At 43.0% G+C, this 15,965-nt stretch overlaps 1 protein-coding gene across 2 annotated transcripts; it reads left to right on the top strand.

The window, feature by feature from the left end:
• The first annotated feature begins 7,038 nt into the window (after positions 1-7,038).
• Positions 7,039-15,743, top strand: TCEANC (transcription elongation factor A N-terminal and central domain containing). Of its 2 annotated transcripts, none has more exons than XM_004435118.3 (3): positions 7,039-7,123; positions 9,114-9,242; positions 14,648-15,743. In XM_004435118.3, the coding sequence occupies exon 3, from the start codon at positions 14,656-14,658 to the stop codon at positions 15,715-15,717; it is 1,062 nt and encodes a 353-aa protein (XP_004435175.2). In that variant the 5' UTR covers positions 7,039-7,123; positions 9,114-9,242; positions 14,648-14,655; the 3' UTR covers positions 15,718-15,743. The 2 variants fall into 2 exon arrangements, with proteins under 2 accessions (XP_004435175.2, XP_087282622.1); XM_087426496.1 differs by lacking the exon at positions 7,039-7,123 and adding an exon at positions 7,147-7,285.
• The last annotated feature ends 222 nt before the right edge of the window (positions 15,744-15,965 follow it).

Raw genomic sequence — 15,965 nt, 5'->3', positions numbered from 1 at the left:
CACATTTTGAGGGAAAACCATAAAAGTTCTAGAATATAATTTGATACTCTCCTCTGATAGTGGTTATTTGTTTTTGAGTCAAATATTCTTGCCCTTTAGAACATTTAAAGTGTTTTGGAAATCTGACCGGGTGAATTGGATAATGACTATTAAGCAGCATTTCAAGTAAATGCAGTTCTTTTGGAAGGTGAAAAGCTATCAGACTGACAGGCCAAATCACTGATAGTTTCTCCCCAAGCAGGACTAAGGGCAGGGCTAGTGGCTAGACATATGTTTCTATTTTAAAAACTGGCTTTTATTGAATGTCAGTATACTGATTTTAAGTGAGATTTTTTCAAACCGCTTTGATAAGTCTGAGGCCCTCCAAGAAGGCTTAGACTGAGTCAACATCTAAAAAGTAAATGTAAATGAATTCAACTTGTTTCCTCTTTAATTCAGTCAGGCAGTGACTACAAATGCCAAATAGCTGTGTTCTGTCTCCATTCAAAGTGTCATCCTGGCATTGTGTGGACACAGCGTCATTCTGTTTGGAATGGCGAGGTAGCATGCTCTTGGGGGTTTTGTAAATGTGTACAAATAAGGGTTCTTTTTCTATGTGGAGAATGGGTTGTGGATCGGAGTAGTTATTTATGACATTTTTGGAATTCTTACATCTTTAAACGTAGTATCTCTGCTTCATAAAAATTCTATCATTAACATGCACATGAAAAAGTTCTGTAAGACGATTTATAAGTGGACTTATGTCTTAGAGGCAGTAATACGGGGTAGTGGTAAGAGTCTGGCCTGGAGCTGTGAAGTGCTGCCCTGGAGTGGGCTGAGAGAAAGGTTACATATGCATATTTTTTATTAAAAAATTATCCTATGGGGGCCGGCCTGGTGGCATAGTGCTGAATTCACATGCTCTGCTTCGGTGGCCCAGGGTTTGTGGGTTCAGATCCCAGGCATGGACCTACACTCCGCTCATCAAGCCACGCTGTGGCAGCGCCCCACATACAAAATAAAGGAAGACTGACACAGATGTTACCTCAGGGACAATCTTCCTCAAGCAAAAAGAGGAAGACTGGCAACAGATGTTAGCTCAGGGCCAATCTTTCTTACCAAAAAAAACAAAATTATCCTATGTATATCTCTAATCAATCTGGGACTGTAATATAAACTTTTTCCATTTCTATGTTGTTTTATTTGTTTGTTGTGGTTTCTCTCACTCTGTGGCCACGTTCTGCAGCATGAAGAGTGCTGGATTAAATGAAATTAGGCACGAACCAATTACCCTTTACTTCTCAGAAATTTCTTTAAGAGCCTATGTATTCATTTTGCTGACAATGTTGCTCAAAACACATTTGGAATTGCCTTTTTCAGGTAGAAAAATCATACAAGAGACTTGGTATTGTCAATTTACGGTCATGTGTCATTTATGACCAAAACCACAATTACCAACCCAGAATTCCACTCCTAGGTATATACTCAATAGAAATGCATAGTAGCACTATTTGTAATAGTCCCAAGGGAACAACTCAAATATCCATAATGTTCATTGTGAGTAGAATGGATAAATAAACTGTGGTCTATTCGTTCAATGAAATACTACCAAGAAACCAGAATGAACAAATGAATGCTACTCACAGCAACACAGATGAATTTTAACTATGTGGCAATGATCAAAAGAAGCCAGAAAGTACGTACTGTCTGGTTCCACTTATAAAATCTTCAAAATCGGGCATGCTTAATCTATGATGGAGAAGTTGGGATGGTGATTACCCTTGGAGGGGGTGCTAGAAGTGAACACAAGGGGGGACTTCTGGGGGACTGATGCTTTTTGAATGGGCATATTGACTTTGTGAAAATAATTGGGCAGCACACTTATGATTTATGCACTGGCTTTTCTACACATGTAGACATAAAAATTTCAATACAAATATTTCAATAGAAATTTACTTTAAAAAGTAAAAGTGTTACCCCCCTTTAAGATGAACCTCATCCATCTGAGCTTATGCCAATTGACTTGGGACACCTAGAGTGAATTCACCTCTCAGTACCAGGCAGGTGGTGACTGAAGTTATGCAGACTCATGTATAATCCAGCCACCAATGACTCTTACATTGGGGATGTCCCCTGACCTACCATGCAGGATACCAATGGCCCCTGGACATCAGCTGGCTGCTGGAGGTGAATGGCATTGAAGTCTTGAGTGGGGGGTTCAACAGGCCCAGAGGCTGAGGCTTGAGGAAATATTCCTGCTGCTCAGGAACCTGGAATCCTCACCTTCTCCACATCTATTGGTCTTTCTGGACGGTGATAGAAGTTTCTACAATCCCCTTTCCTATCCCTGTCACTGTGCTGTTAAAAATTTTTTTCCTCATGAGTCCAAGCTGCAGTCACACAGCTCTCCTGCTGAATGTGAGACCCTTTCCACTGGTATCCTTCATTTCTCAGATCCTCTCTCAGAGTTCTAGCAGTGCCCCCTGGCGGCAGCCTAAGTGCATGTGTGTGGCTGCCACCAGGCAAACAGCAGAGGGCTGTCTTCCGCACCTCTTGCCCTCTCCTTGCTCCACGTCTCCCCTCCCCAGTGTCATGTGAACTCATGCTTCTTTCCAGGTACCCAGAACCTTCCAATTCAGTCACCTCTGAGACCTGGAAGAATCCAATCTTGAAGACTTTTCATTTTCTCCCAATTCACCCCATCAACGTTTACTGGTCCTATGTCCCATTCCGCTGGTCTCTGACAAGTGAAGGGAGACTACCCTTATAAGATAACTCAGGCGTGGGGAATAAAGAACTGCAAGTGCAACCTTTCCCAAGTAATATTCGCTCTTTTATAATAGCAGCTTCCCATGCCTTAATACAAAGGAACGAGTAAGAAGGCAATTTCAGCACTATGGTAAGATCAGGGCTTCTCTTCTGATGGCCCTCCAATCACATAGCTACATTGAGACAGGGGCTGTGTCAGTTAGTGTTTCCTGGTAGCAAGCAACAGAAACAGACCTGAGGTAACTTACAGCAAAGGGAAGTTACAGTAAAGAAGCAGGAGTGGGCAGGTGGATGGAAAGACTAGTGATCCAGCCTTGGAAATGGGCTGCAGGGCTAGAAGCAGAACTGTGGGAAAAAGCCATTGCTGATCAGGACACCACCATTGCCGGAATGACCTCTCACCATGTTAGTCTCCACATTACTCCGCTCAAAATTCACATTCTAGGGAGGGGTGTGCATTCGGTCCAGCTTGGGTCATGTGGCTGCCCCCTGGCTAGGGTAGATTGGGGCACCCGATTGGCTGTTCAGAAGGTGGGGTGAAAGCTGGGTGGCCCAAACCCACCAAAGTCCACCACGTGGACCCCATCATGTAAAAGCTGGGATTGAGTATATGTAATTGTCCCAGCCAACATACCAATCTAAATGATTTACTCTTGTCATGACAAAGGAGTTGACATCTTCATTCTCTTCAGCAACTAGAAAACTAGGTGGTGTTTGGGTCAGGTTTGAAATGAAGAACAACTAATAAACACTATTATATGAGCCAAATGATGCAGCAACTACAACGTGCTAGGTTGTTATGGGAAAAAAATGAGGCTGAAATGGAAAAACGCTTCTCCTGGGCGCCGTAAATCAGAACGGTACACTTCTGGCCAAATGTGTCTCCCCCTGAAGACTTAGAAAACCTGGAAAGAACATGGTTATCCTTTACATTGTTTTGGATGAGTGGTCCCTCTGGCAGCATGCCCAGGTCATGTGATGAAAGGAGGGCTGTGGATGGTGCGTACGGTGTCAGTCCATGAGGATGAGCCTGGAAGCTACATGGTACAAGAACGAAAAACAAAGGAAGCAGCACAGACCAATGATTTTTAGTTCAATGCTTATGTCTTGCTACTCTGATGAGCTGCTGTTACAAAACGACCTCCCTTTAAAAGAAAAAGCTGAGAACCAAAATGAAGTGAGACATTTCATGGAGCAGTCCACACATCAAGATCACTGATAGAGGGCCGGCCCCGTGGCTTAGCGGTTAAGTGCGTGCGCTCCGATGCAGGCTGCCCGGGTTCGGATCCCGGGCGCGCACAGATGCACTGCTTCTCTGGCCATGCGTCCCACATACAGCAACTAGAAGAATGTGCAACTATGACTTACAACTATCGCTTGGGGCTTTAGGGGAAAAATAAATAAATTTAAAAAAAAAAAAAAAAAAGATCACTGACAGACTGTATTCCTCCTGATGACAAGCCACTCTGACAGAATGAAATCCCAGGTGGTGGGCTTCAGCTCGGATTTCTTAACAGCAATGCAAAGGGCAATTGAGTAGGCAGGCAGAGGTCTCTGAACAGAGTCGGCATCCTTTCATCCCATTTCTCTTGTACTTTTTCTATACTTTTCTGATTAAACGGAATTTTGAAGCATTCCCAGGAACCAAGTGGTATAAATGTTGTTTCATTGCCTCTGAATTTCCATCCTATGATATGCACCAAGAAGTGATTGAAGCCAGACTTGCTGGTCCTTCATTTCCCTGCTAATCTGTTGCCATAAACCTACGGTAGAATAACTTATATTCTAGAGAAATGACAAAATGGACTAATTGTGTGGGAAAGGAGAACAAGATGTGTGGAAATGATCTAAAGATTACCACAGGTACAAGAGGATGTCAAATGGGACTTTTCCCGACTCAGTTTCACCTAGGGCCCCACAGCTAAGCACAGTGTTTGGTGCCCACTGGTTCTAAAGAGATGTGCTAGACCATCTACACACGGCTAAGTGGAGAGTCCAACACTACTTCTGCCACCTGTGGCTCCTCACCCCTCTTCAGCTTATGTATAGGAGAAGGCAAGAGTGGAAGAGGGCTGTTAGAATTCTGGAAGCTTCCTTCTGCCTTCCAGGCAAGTGGAGGGGGACTTTGACAGAATCACTCAGAGAGATTGACAGGTGCCCCTGTCATGAAAGGGCACAAGAAATGGTGCTTGACTCACCCAAAAAACTCAACAGGTGAGAAGCCAGCTGCACCTGCCTAAGACTACCTATGATGGCAAAGAAAGCGGGTGCAGAGGGAGCAGCCTCTGCTTCCAGGACCAGGTGCTGGGGTTCTCCTATGGGCTAAGTGCACATCAAGCAAGTAGCTAGGCTTAATTTGTTCTGGAAGGACCTCGCCCAAGAGGCCTGTCTGCAGGTGAAGTGACCCAACAGAAAAAGGCTCGGTGAGCTCCTCCTCCAAAGCAGGAGCTGGTGGTCAACCAGACAGCGTATCATTTGAACCAGAGAATGGATGAGTAGGGGCCCCCAGCAAGGAGCAGTCTCCAAAAAAATCCCAAAAGTGAGCCCACAAAAAGAATAAAAGAGGCAGCATTTGGACATCAGCACACAGAGAGCTCCAATACCAGGTAACAACATCATTAATTGTGCTAGTTTCCTGTGGCTGCCGTAACAAACTGGGTGGCTTAAAACAACGGAAATTTATTCTCTCACAGTTCTGGAGCCAGAAGTCCAACCTCAAGGGGTTGGCAGGACTACACTCCCTCCAAAAGCTCTAGGGGAGAATCCCTCCTTGCTTCTTCCAGCTTCTGGTGCCTCCAGGAGTTCCTTGGCTTGTGGCTGCATAACTCCAATGTCCACCTTTGTCTTCACGTGGCCTTCTCCTTTGTCTCTGTGTCTTCTCTTCTGCCTCTCTGCCTGTCATTGGATTTAGGGCCCACTGGGGTAATCCAGGATGATCTCATCTCCAGATCCTTAATTATATCTACAAAGGCCCTTTTTTCTGAGTAAGGTCACATTCACAGGTTCTGGGAGTTAGGAAGTGAACATATACATCTTTTAGGGGAGGCCACCATTCAACCCACAACACTAATCAAAAAAGACCTTTTCACCACCTCCTCCTCCCCCTGCCCTCACCCTGGACAGGCCAGAAAATAGTGGAGGAAGCAGAGAAAGGGTACAATAAGGAAAGTGAAGAAATTGATCCACATGTCTTTCCCTTTGCTGTTCCACAGAGTTACAGATCACATGAGCTGAGGGAGGGTCAGAGCTGTGAGTTGGATGAGTAATTAAGTTTTAATATTAGATTAGATGGACTTTTTAACAACCTAAAAATAAAATTGTTTATTTATACTTGAAAGTGACTGGAAAAGCTGTGGCATTTGCTCAAGCCTCAAGTACCAGACCTGGAGCACTGTCTGGTTGACCACCAAAGGGCAGGGGAGAGAGCCAACAGGGCTTGTTTCAAGGGAATGGTGAGAAAAAAAAGTTTCTTCTTACTTATACCATAAAGAGCCCAGCCTGTTCAATAAATTAGATTCATAGGTGTCTTTGTTCTTGTGATAGAAACAATCTTATAGCAACAGGCTTTTGAAACTAAAGTCTCAGGTTATATTCAGGATGGACCTGCAGTATTTCAACAGTTTTTAGAACTGAGTAGCTGCTTCTTTACTAATCACAACTTTAGTCTTGGTCTTGTCTTCCCTCCTTCTAGGTAATGTTTATTACATTGCTCAATCACAAAATCACCCTGCTTCCTGACAGCATCCAAGCCAGAGCAAAGCTCTGCTGTTTTGAACCTTGCCCCAAATTAACTTATAGCAGGGGATCAGCAAAGAAGGCTGCCACATTCTCTAGTTCCACCATCACCTCGGTTTTATTGGCTCCTACAGGGAAAGAATGTGTACATGTGAGAAGTGCAGGATGCACCAGGCTACTTAATGAATGTCTACTATTTTCATATCAATTGATGCATGCTAGGGGTGAAATAAACACTTGTTGAATTAATTACTGCATTAAATAAATCGATAATTCACATTTTTGTCCCAAGTTTTGTCCACATTTAGCTGAGCATTGCTTGACTGAAAACAGAAACGGTACGTTGTAGAGCAGTTCAACGAACTTTGCTGCTCAAAAACATTAGGAGGTTAGTTTCTTTCAATTCAGGCCCTTATCCCGGACTGTCCGCCCCGAGCCATACGACCTCCTCCACGGAGAGGCCAGTGATCGCTCTGCGCAGGCCCCATTTCCCTAGCACGCATGCGCTGGGTCCCGGGACTGTGTTCTCTAGTCTGCGGGCTTGGATTGGTTGAGCGTTCGTGGTCCCGCCCTGGGGCCCGGAAGTTCTCTCCGGACGTAGGGGCCTCCGAGAGCTACGGGGCTTCGCCTGCCCGGCTTGGTGAGCTACGCTCCGGGTTCGCTGGAGTCTCTGCCCTGGCAGAACGGCGAGCTGTTGTTTCCAGTGGAAGCCCACCCCTGCTCGGGGAGGCTCTCGGGCGGCGAGCCCGGGGAGGCCCGAACGTGCCCTCACCCCTCCCCTCCTCCAGCCAACATCACCGGGGTGGGCAGATCCGTCGGGGCCGCCGCTGCTTATGTGCTGGGTGCTGGGCTGTCACCCCTGGACAGCTCGCGGCAGGCTTTGCTTGTCGCTCCGCCCCACCCACTGGAACCCGACCCCGGGCCAGAGTGGGCCTTTGGGCTGGTCCCTTCCCCTCGCTGCGCCTTTGCTAGGGATCATCATAACGTGAAAGGGCCCCAGCGCAGTATTTGGGTGGCTGCACAGGAACTGCGACGCCCCTAGCAATATTTGGTATCATTTATTTCCACAGAGGAAGGGGCTCTCTGTGTAACTGGAGAAGTGTATGTGGGTTAAGGCTAGAAACTTAAAATTTCTCTTTAGATCTTACATCTGAAAATCTAAACAGATCTAGGTTACTGCTGATTTGTTACCAGCTCTTGAAAATTTCTTTGATCTTTCCTACTTCTCAGGGTTTAGGTTAGATGTGTGCACCTTGCCCATACTGTAGTATTAGTTAATATTTAGAAGCTTTTATATGCATTCAGTCAACAGATATTTAGGGCCTACTGTTGCTGCCACTGTATAAACTTTATTTTTGATATGTATTCAGAAGCGAGGGGTATAGGTGTGTATCTAAGCATTATGTAGATTAGCATATGCTCTGGAACTGTGTTGTCCAATATGGTAGCCACCAGCTCCATAAGGCTATTGAGCGCTTGAAATGTGGCTAGTCCAAATTGAAATGTGCAGTAAGTGTAAAACACAGCAACTTTTGGGGAATTAGTATGAAAAAGAATGTAAAGTATCAATAATTTGTTTATATCAATTACATGTTGAAATGGCAGTATGTTGGATACACTGGGTTAAAGACAATGTTTTATAATTTTACCTGTTTATTTTTTAATGTGGCTACTAGACAATTTTAAACTATATCTGTGGCTTGCATTATATTTCTATTGGACAGCATTGCTCTAGAAAGGGGTCAGCAAACTATGGCCTGCAGCCAAATCCAGCCTGCCTGTCTTTGAAAAAAAGATTCATTGGAGCAAAGCCATACCCATTCATTTATGTATTGTCTGTGGCTGCCGTTCCTGCTACAAGAGAAGCAGAGTTGAGTAGTCCATACAGAGATTGGATGGCCTGCAAAACCTAAAATACTTACTATCTGGCCTTTTACGGAAAAAGTTTGCCAACCCCTGCTCTAGAACAATGCCTGGTATGGTAGATATATGTCAACCTTTTCATTGTAGGCCTGTGTAATTGTCGGTCAGTCTTACTGTGTGACAGGCATAGTTCTGAGGACTCTGTAAGGACTCTCTCATTTAATTCTCATATTAATTGTAGGATGTTGGATTTCCCCCATTTTGTAGATGAGGAAATTTGAGGCACCGAATGGTCAAGAAACTTACTCAACGTGCTCAGTACCCCTTCTGAGAACTGTACTTTCTTGACCCTCCTAATCCTCTAATTGCTTGACTCCTGGGACCCACTTGATTAGCCCACAGTAGGCACCATGCTTTTTTTTTTTTTTGAACTAGAATTTTTTGAACTAGAATTGAGATGAGGTTGGTCTCCCGTGGAAGAAGCTGAGAAGCACTGGGCTTAGGTATGGTGGGTACACGCAAGCTGGTCTGTAGTGAAAAGAAATGAAGCTCACAAGCAGAGAGGAGAGAGAGCATCCTGGATGCTCGTCACTCATTTAGCAAGAACACTTTGTTGAGTAGTAGTAAGCACTGGCCAGGTGTGTATCAGGGAAACAGAGGGCATTCTTTTCTTATGGTCTTCTGGAGAAGGCAGACAGTAAAAAAAAAATTTAATGTGATAAGCACCATGAAAAAAACACCGTGCAAATATTTGACGTTTTTAACAGGTTTCCTCATCTATAAGATGGAGCTAAGCCGTATACCTGTCTCGGGTTACAGTGAGGATTGAGATGGCGTGAGTGTGTCTGGCGGGTAGAGTTGCTCAATAAATGTACACTGCCTTCTACTGTTAAGAGGTAAGTCAGGGAGTGAGTATGGGGAACTGGGTGCATGATGACACTTAAAACATTGCAGTCATCGGTTGTCATTTGTAGAGAAGGGTCTCAGGTGAGTTGTGCAAGCAGGTGTTTTTTATGTTTCCTGATTTAGTGGGACTCATCTGGCAAAATCTGAAGTCAGAGCGATTCTGTGCGTTCAGTCTAGAGCAGGATGGGAGCTGTCTTTGGGCCAATGGCAATGTAACTGGGATGGTCCTGCTGCGGGAGGGGAGTTATGCCTGTGTGCACAGAGCAGTGATGGCAGCTCTGGTTTAAATCAGAATCACCTGGAGAGCCGAAAAAATACCCAGGCTTACCTTCAGAGATTCTAATTCATTCTATCTGGGATGAGCCCCTGGCATTGTTTTTTTTGTTTGTTTTTGCTGTTTAATTTCTCCAGATGATTTGGATTTGCACCAGGATTGATGCTCATGTTGAAAGAGAGGCCAGGCTCCGGGAGCTGCTGGAGCAAAGGCACAGAGCTGTGAAATGGGCAGTGCCTGTCTGGGGTTCAGTGGGGTCACAGAGGAGGCTGGAAGGGGGCTTTTCATCACCTGGCCAAGGATGGTGGGCTCCATCCTGAGAGCAGAGGGGAGGCTCTGGAGGGCTTTACTTGGGAAAATGAGGGAATATCTTGCTGAGATCTGTGCTAGAGGATGATCTCTCTAACAAAGTGCTGTGAATCGGAGCGAAGGCAGTGAAGAAGAAATTGGAGCTGGCCAGATGATGGAAAGCCCAGATTCAGTTTCAGTATTCCTCCCCTGGGGTCCCCTAGCAGGCCAGTGTCTACCTTGTGGAGATACCACAGGTGGTAATTCGCCAGTGTCTTGTCTATATTCCTTCCACTGAGCTGTCAACCACTTCAAGAGAGAGACTGTCTATCATGTACCAGATTCATAATATTTATTGAATGAACTATAGAACTCTAAACTGAACACACAGCTTACTTTGTCTTTTTATGGCAGTTCTCAAAATTTTGTATCCCAGTTGTTTCCACACTATACCTTCCTAGGACAATAAATGCTTTATATCCACATGATTGTCCCAAAGGGGGAATAGAAAGTTGGACAGGATTTAAATGCTGTTTAAAATATGGAGAATGGAAAACAGTATGGCAATTCCTCAAAAAATTAAAAATAGAATTACCATATGATCCAGCAATCCCACTTCTGGGTATATACCCAAAAGATTGAAAGCAGGGTCTCAAAGAGATGTTTGTACACCCATTTTCACAGCAGCATTATTCACAATAGCCAAAACGCAGAAGCACCCCAGTGTCCATGGATGGGTGAATGGACAAAGAAAATGTGGTCTATCCATACAATGGAATATTATTTAGCCTTAAAAAGGGAGGAAATTCTGACACGTACTACAACGCGGATGAACCTTGAGGACATTATGCTAAGTGAAATAAGCCAGTCAGAAAAGGACAAATACTGTATGATTCCACTCATACGAGATATCTAAAGTAGTCAAACTCATGGAGATAGAAAGTAAAATGATGGTTGCCGCGGGCTGGGAGAGAGGAGAGAGGAATGGGGAGTTGTTGTTTAATGAGTACAAAGTTTTGCAAGCTGAAAAGAGTTCTGGAGGTTGGTTGTACAACAATGTGCATATGCTTAGGGCTACTGAACCATACACTTAAACATGGTTAAGATGGTAAATTTTATGGTATGTGTGTTTTACCACAATTAAAAACTAAAAATAAATAAATGTGGAGGAGAGGTAAATAAAAGGACATATGAAATGAAGAGCAAAGTGCTTATACATGAATACATCGACTTCTATAGATTTGCATGAGTAAAGAAAAGGTTTTGTTGGGAAGACAAATTGCTGCTCCCATCACGCTGAAGCCCCGGAGCTACAGTTCAGTTCCCCTTTAGAATCCCCTTGAAACCCTGACCCTTCTGTGAGAAATTCTGACCGGAGTTAAATATTACCCAACCTCTTTGTGGGCATTCGAGACCAGTCTCTTATTAACCACTTTGCAGCAAGCTTCAATCTTGATTTCTGGGTAGTGATGCATATAGAATGAATATAGAATGCGAGCAAGGTGAATATTTCTTTTTTGTTAGGAAATTTTCCAACAAGTGGGGGAGGGCTCAAGTGTGTTGAGCAGCCTGAGACCTTATTGTGACATTGCAGCTTGATTTCCTCCAGGTCCCAAGATCTCAGGCAGACAATTCTGAGAGAAATGTTCAGCAATTGAGGGCACGTATTTTTTATTTTTCTGTACTATCTTGCCTGTTCTTTGTTTACTGAGCCTTTGATTTTTAGGAAGACCTCTTTACTGTTTTCAGTCTTTAAAGATGGACTTTTAGAAAGGAAAAACAATGATTTTGAAGCACTTATTCTTGATAATTAGATAAATAGCCACTTAAGATCCTGAATTGATGGCCCACTAAGTGACAGTTAACTTACTTAAATAAAGAAAAATGACTGCCCAGGTTTCTATATTCCAGCACCCTCTGGTGGTAAAAATGCAAGACTCGGAATCTTGGTCATCTTTGAGCTGTCCCAACAGGGGAACACCAGTAGGAACCTCATAGTTGTGGCCAAGGGTATATTACTCTTCGTATTCTGGGATAGAATTTGAGGGATGATTCAGAGGAAATTGTGGAAGCTAATCTGAATGCAAAGCCACAGGTGATGTAGCACCTTTCAGAGATGATATTCTGATTCCAGAGGGAAGGTAGAAGTTGACCGATCCATTTATCATACCATTTTTCAATAGCAAATATCTTAAATGTATATGGTTTATCATGAAATTATATTAGACTGATAACTTTTATGATTATGAAAATAATACATAGTCATCATAGAAAATACAGAAAAGAGGAGCCGGCCCCATGGCATAGCAGTTAAGTGCGTGTGTTCCGCTGCTGGAGGCCCGGGTTTGGATCCCCGGCACGCACCGACGCACCGCTTGTCAGGCCATGCTGTGGCAGCATCCCACATAAAAGTGGAGGAAGATGGGCACGGATGTTAGCTCAGGGCCAGTCTTCCTCAGCAAAAAGAGGAGGATTGGCATGGATGTTAGCTCAGGGCTGATCTTCCTCACAAAAAAATAAATAAATAAAAAAAGAAAATACAGAAAAGTAAAAGAACAAACAAAAATCACCTAAAATCTTACCATTCAGAAAATGCCACTGTTTAGAATTTTGTGTATCTATTTTTGGCCTTTTCTCTTCTCGTGTGATTTTTAAATAAACTTTGGATCAGACTCTATATGTTGTTTTTAAATAACAGCTTTATTCAGATAGAATTTACATACCATGTAGTTCACTTGTTTAAAGTGGACCCCTCAGTGGTTTTTCGTCCCTTCACAGTTGTGCAGCTCCTCACCATAGTCAGCTGCAGAAGAGTTTCACCTCCCCTAAGAAAAACTCTGCCCCCGTTAACAGCCACTCCCCTTTTGCATTTCACTCGCTCCACCCCAGCCCTAGTCAACCACTAATGTACTTTCTGTCTCTATGGATTTGCCTATTCTGGACATTTCATATAACTGGAATCATACAACATATGATTTTCTGTGTCTGGCTTCTTTAACTTAGCACAGTGTTTTCAAGGCTCATCCATGTTGTTGCGTGTATCAGAATTTCATTTCTTTTTATTGCCAAATGACATTCCATTGTATGGATCTACTACATTTTTTTATTCATCAGTTGATGGACATTTGGGTTGTTTCCACTTTTTGGCTATTATGAATAACATTGCTATTAACATTAGTGTGCAAGTTTTTGTGTGGACATATATTTTCATTTCTCTTGGGTAGATCTGCTGAATCACATGATAACTTTCTGTTTGATCTTTTGTCTACATAGTTTTATACCTGATTTTTTTAAAGATTTTATTTATTTATTTATTTTCACCCCAAAGCCCCCAGTAGATTGTTGTATGTCATAGCTGCACATCCTTCTAGTTACTGTATGTGGGGTGCGGCCTCAGCATGACCGGAGAAGCGGTGCGTCGGTGCACGCCCAGGATCCAAACCTGGGCCGCCAGCAGCGGAGCACGTGCTCTCAACCGCTAAGCCACGGGGTCGGCCCTATACCTGATTTTTTCACCTAACATTATGTTATGGTTATTTTTCCATGCCATTAAATATTCTCCAAAAACATGATTTCAAATGGTCATATTATTATATCATCCTAGGAGTGTACTATAATTTTTTAACTATTTGAGACCTTCCAGTTTCTTCTAAGTTTGAAGAAAATTATTACATATACAACCTCCACATCTCTTATTTCCTTAAAGTGAATTTATAGAAGTAGAATTCCTAACTAAAAGGACATTACATTCTACGGCACTTATCGTATGGCTTTTAGGAACACTGCCTTAATCTCGCTGTAATTGCTTCAGTGTTGTTAGCCTGTGTGTGTTCAGTGATGGTTGTTTAATATCAAGTGCTATAAAACGGGAGGCTATAGATTTTTGGAAAGACAGGGCCCCTGCCATCAAGATGCTTATGTTCCCATTTAGACCAGACAGACAGATATAGATCCAAGGGCTTATGTATGCAAGGTTACGTACATTATGTAGAGAGAGAAATAGATACAGATAAAGCAAACATTTGCCTGCCCGGGATGAGATTCACACAGACATAATCATCAAGCAACTTTTTACACCTAAAAGTTAAAAAAAGAAAAAAGTTAATGGAACCTAGGGACCAGTTAGTCCAAAGTCATAAATCATCTGGATCGCTTAGTCTGAACCTTTACCCCGTCATTCAGAAGACTCTGATGTCAGCACAGTGTGGCCTGTTGACTTTTGGGGCCCATCAGACCTGGCTCTGGCTGCCTCCCAACCTGTGCTGTCTCACGATGTCTTTAGATTCCTTGCGATATTAGCATCCCCTTTTTGCCCTGTTTTTCATTCTTTTATATTCAGAAAAGTAACACTTAAAGATTATAAAATCAGCGGGTAGTTCAGTTATACAGCTGCATATGGAGGGGAAATAGTCTGGCCTTGCTCAGCCTTACCCCGTTGATGTTGACACTGCATGCTTTCACTCCCAGCATGATCACCAAATTCCATCCAAAGGAATTGACTAATGTTGATCTGGAAAAATCATTGATTTGTAAAATTAGAGATAGAAAAAGCTAAAGCAGCAACTCCAGCAAGCTTCTTCTAAGCAATTGTTCGTGCAGAAGCCGTTTGCAGTGCTGCTTTTTTTTTTAACTGCTGAGACTCAAACTTTTGAAACTAAACCATACACATTGCAGATTCCGTTTTCTAACATGTTGTACCCATTCATATTACATAACTCTTTCAGAAAACACTGCGTAGGTAACTGGCAGGAAGTGCTACACTACTGTCAGGAAACTGTGACTGGCAAATGCTAGCTTAAGAAAATGGAAACCTCTTTTCTCTTTTCTTTGCAGCTGTAAAGATGTCTGACAAGAACCAGATAGCTGCCAGAGCTTCCCTTATTGAGCAACTGATGGCTAAAAGGAATTTTGAGGATCTTGGCAACCACCTTACTGAGCTAGAAACTCTTGGTGTGACTAAGGAGCATCTCCAGGAGACAGATGTGGTCAGGGCTGTGTACAGAGTCCTCAAAAACTGCCCGACAGTGGCTTTGAAAAAGAAAGCCAAGTGTTTGCTGTCAGAATGGAAAGCTCTGTATAAGTATACTCACTTCAAACAAAGGGACAGCTCTAAATTATTCCCTGTGGGTGGAAATAAAGAAGAAAATTCAGGACTTTCTCATGACCCAAGTCAGGATGAGATATTGGGCGTCTCCAGTTCTGATTCTCTGCTATCATCTCAAGATGTTATGGCAAAAGCCGTTGAAATGATTGTGCCTGAAAATAGCACCAGTCCAGTGGAGCCCAAGGAAGAGCATTTCAGGGATGGTGACCCTAAATCCACTGACAGTAGATCAAATGAGTTGCTGGATCCCGCAGTGCCCATGAGAACTAAATGCACAGAGTTTCTTTATCAAGCTTTAACTAGTTCTTCCACACATCAGCCCAAAGCTGATGTGTGGCAGAACTTTGCAAGAAAAATTGAAGAGCACATTTTTGCCCTTTATTCAAAGAACCTCAAAAAATATAAAACTTGTATCAGAAGCAAAGTTGCCAATCTGAAGAACCCCAAAAATTCTCACTTACAACAAAACCTGCTCTCTGGCACCATGTCTCCGAGAGAATTTGCTGAAATGACTGTCATGGAAATGGCAAACAAGGAACTGAAGCAGTTGAGAGCCTCCTACGCGGAATCTTGCCTACAGGAACATTACCTTCCCCAAGCAATGGAGGGCACACAGACAAAGAAAATAAAATGTAGACGTTGTGAGAAATTCAACTGCAAAGTCACTGTAATCGCCAGAGGAACACTTTTCCTTCCAAGTTGGGTGCGGAATTCAAACCCAGATGAAGAAATGATGACCTATGTAATTTGTAATGAATGTGGGGAGCAGTGGTACCATAGCAAGTGGGTGTGCTTGTAACTGTAAATAAATGTTCTCTTAACGACAGATAATGAGTGATACCTTTTTTTGTTTGGCTGAGTTCTTACTGGTTTGGTTTTTTTAATTGAGATATTGACATATAATATATTAGTTTCAGGTGTACAACATAATGATTCGATATTTGTGTATATTGCAAAATGATTACCACAGTTAGTCTAGTTAACATCCGTCACCATACATAGTTACAATTTTTTTCTTGTGATAACTTTTTCAGATCTACTTTCTTA

The sequence above is a fragment of the Ceratotherium simum genome, chromosome X (assembly GCF_057802395.1).
Source record: "Ceratotherium simum simum isolate JZ-2026a chromosome X, ASM5780239v1, whole genome shotgun sequence".
NCBI classification, from domain to species: domain Eukaryota; kingdom Metazoa; phylum Chordata; class Mammalia; order Perissodactyla; family Rhinocerotidae; genus Ceratotherium; species Ceratotherium simum.
This window is presented reverse-complemented; position numbering and strand designations above follow the sequence as displayed.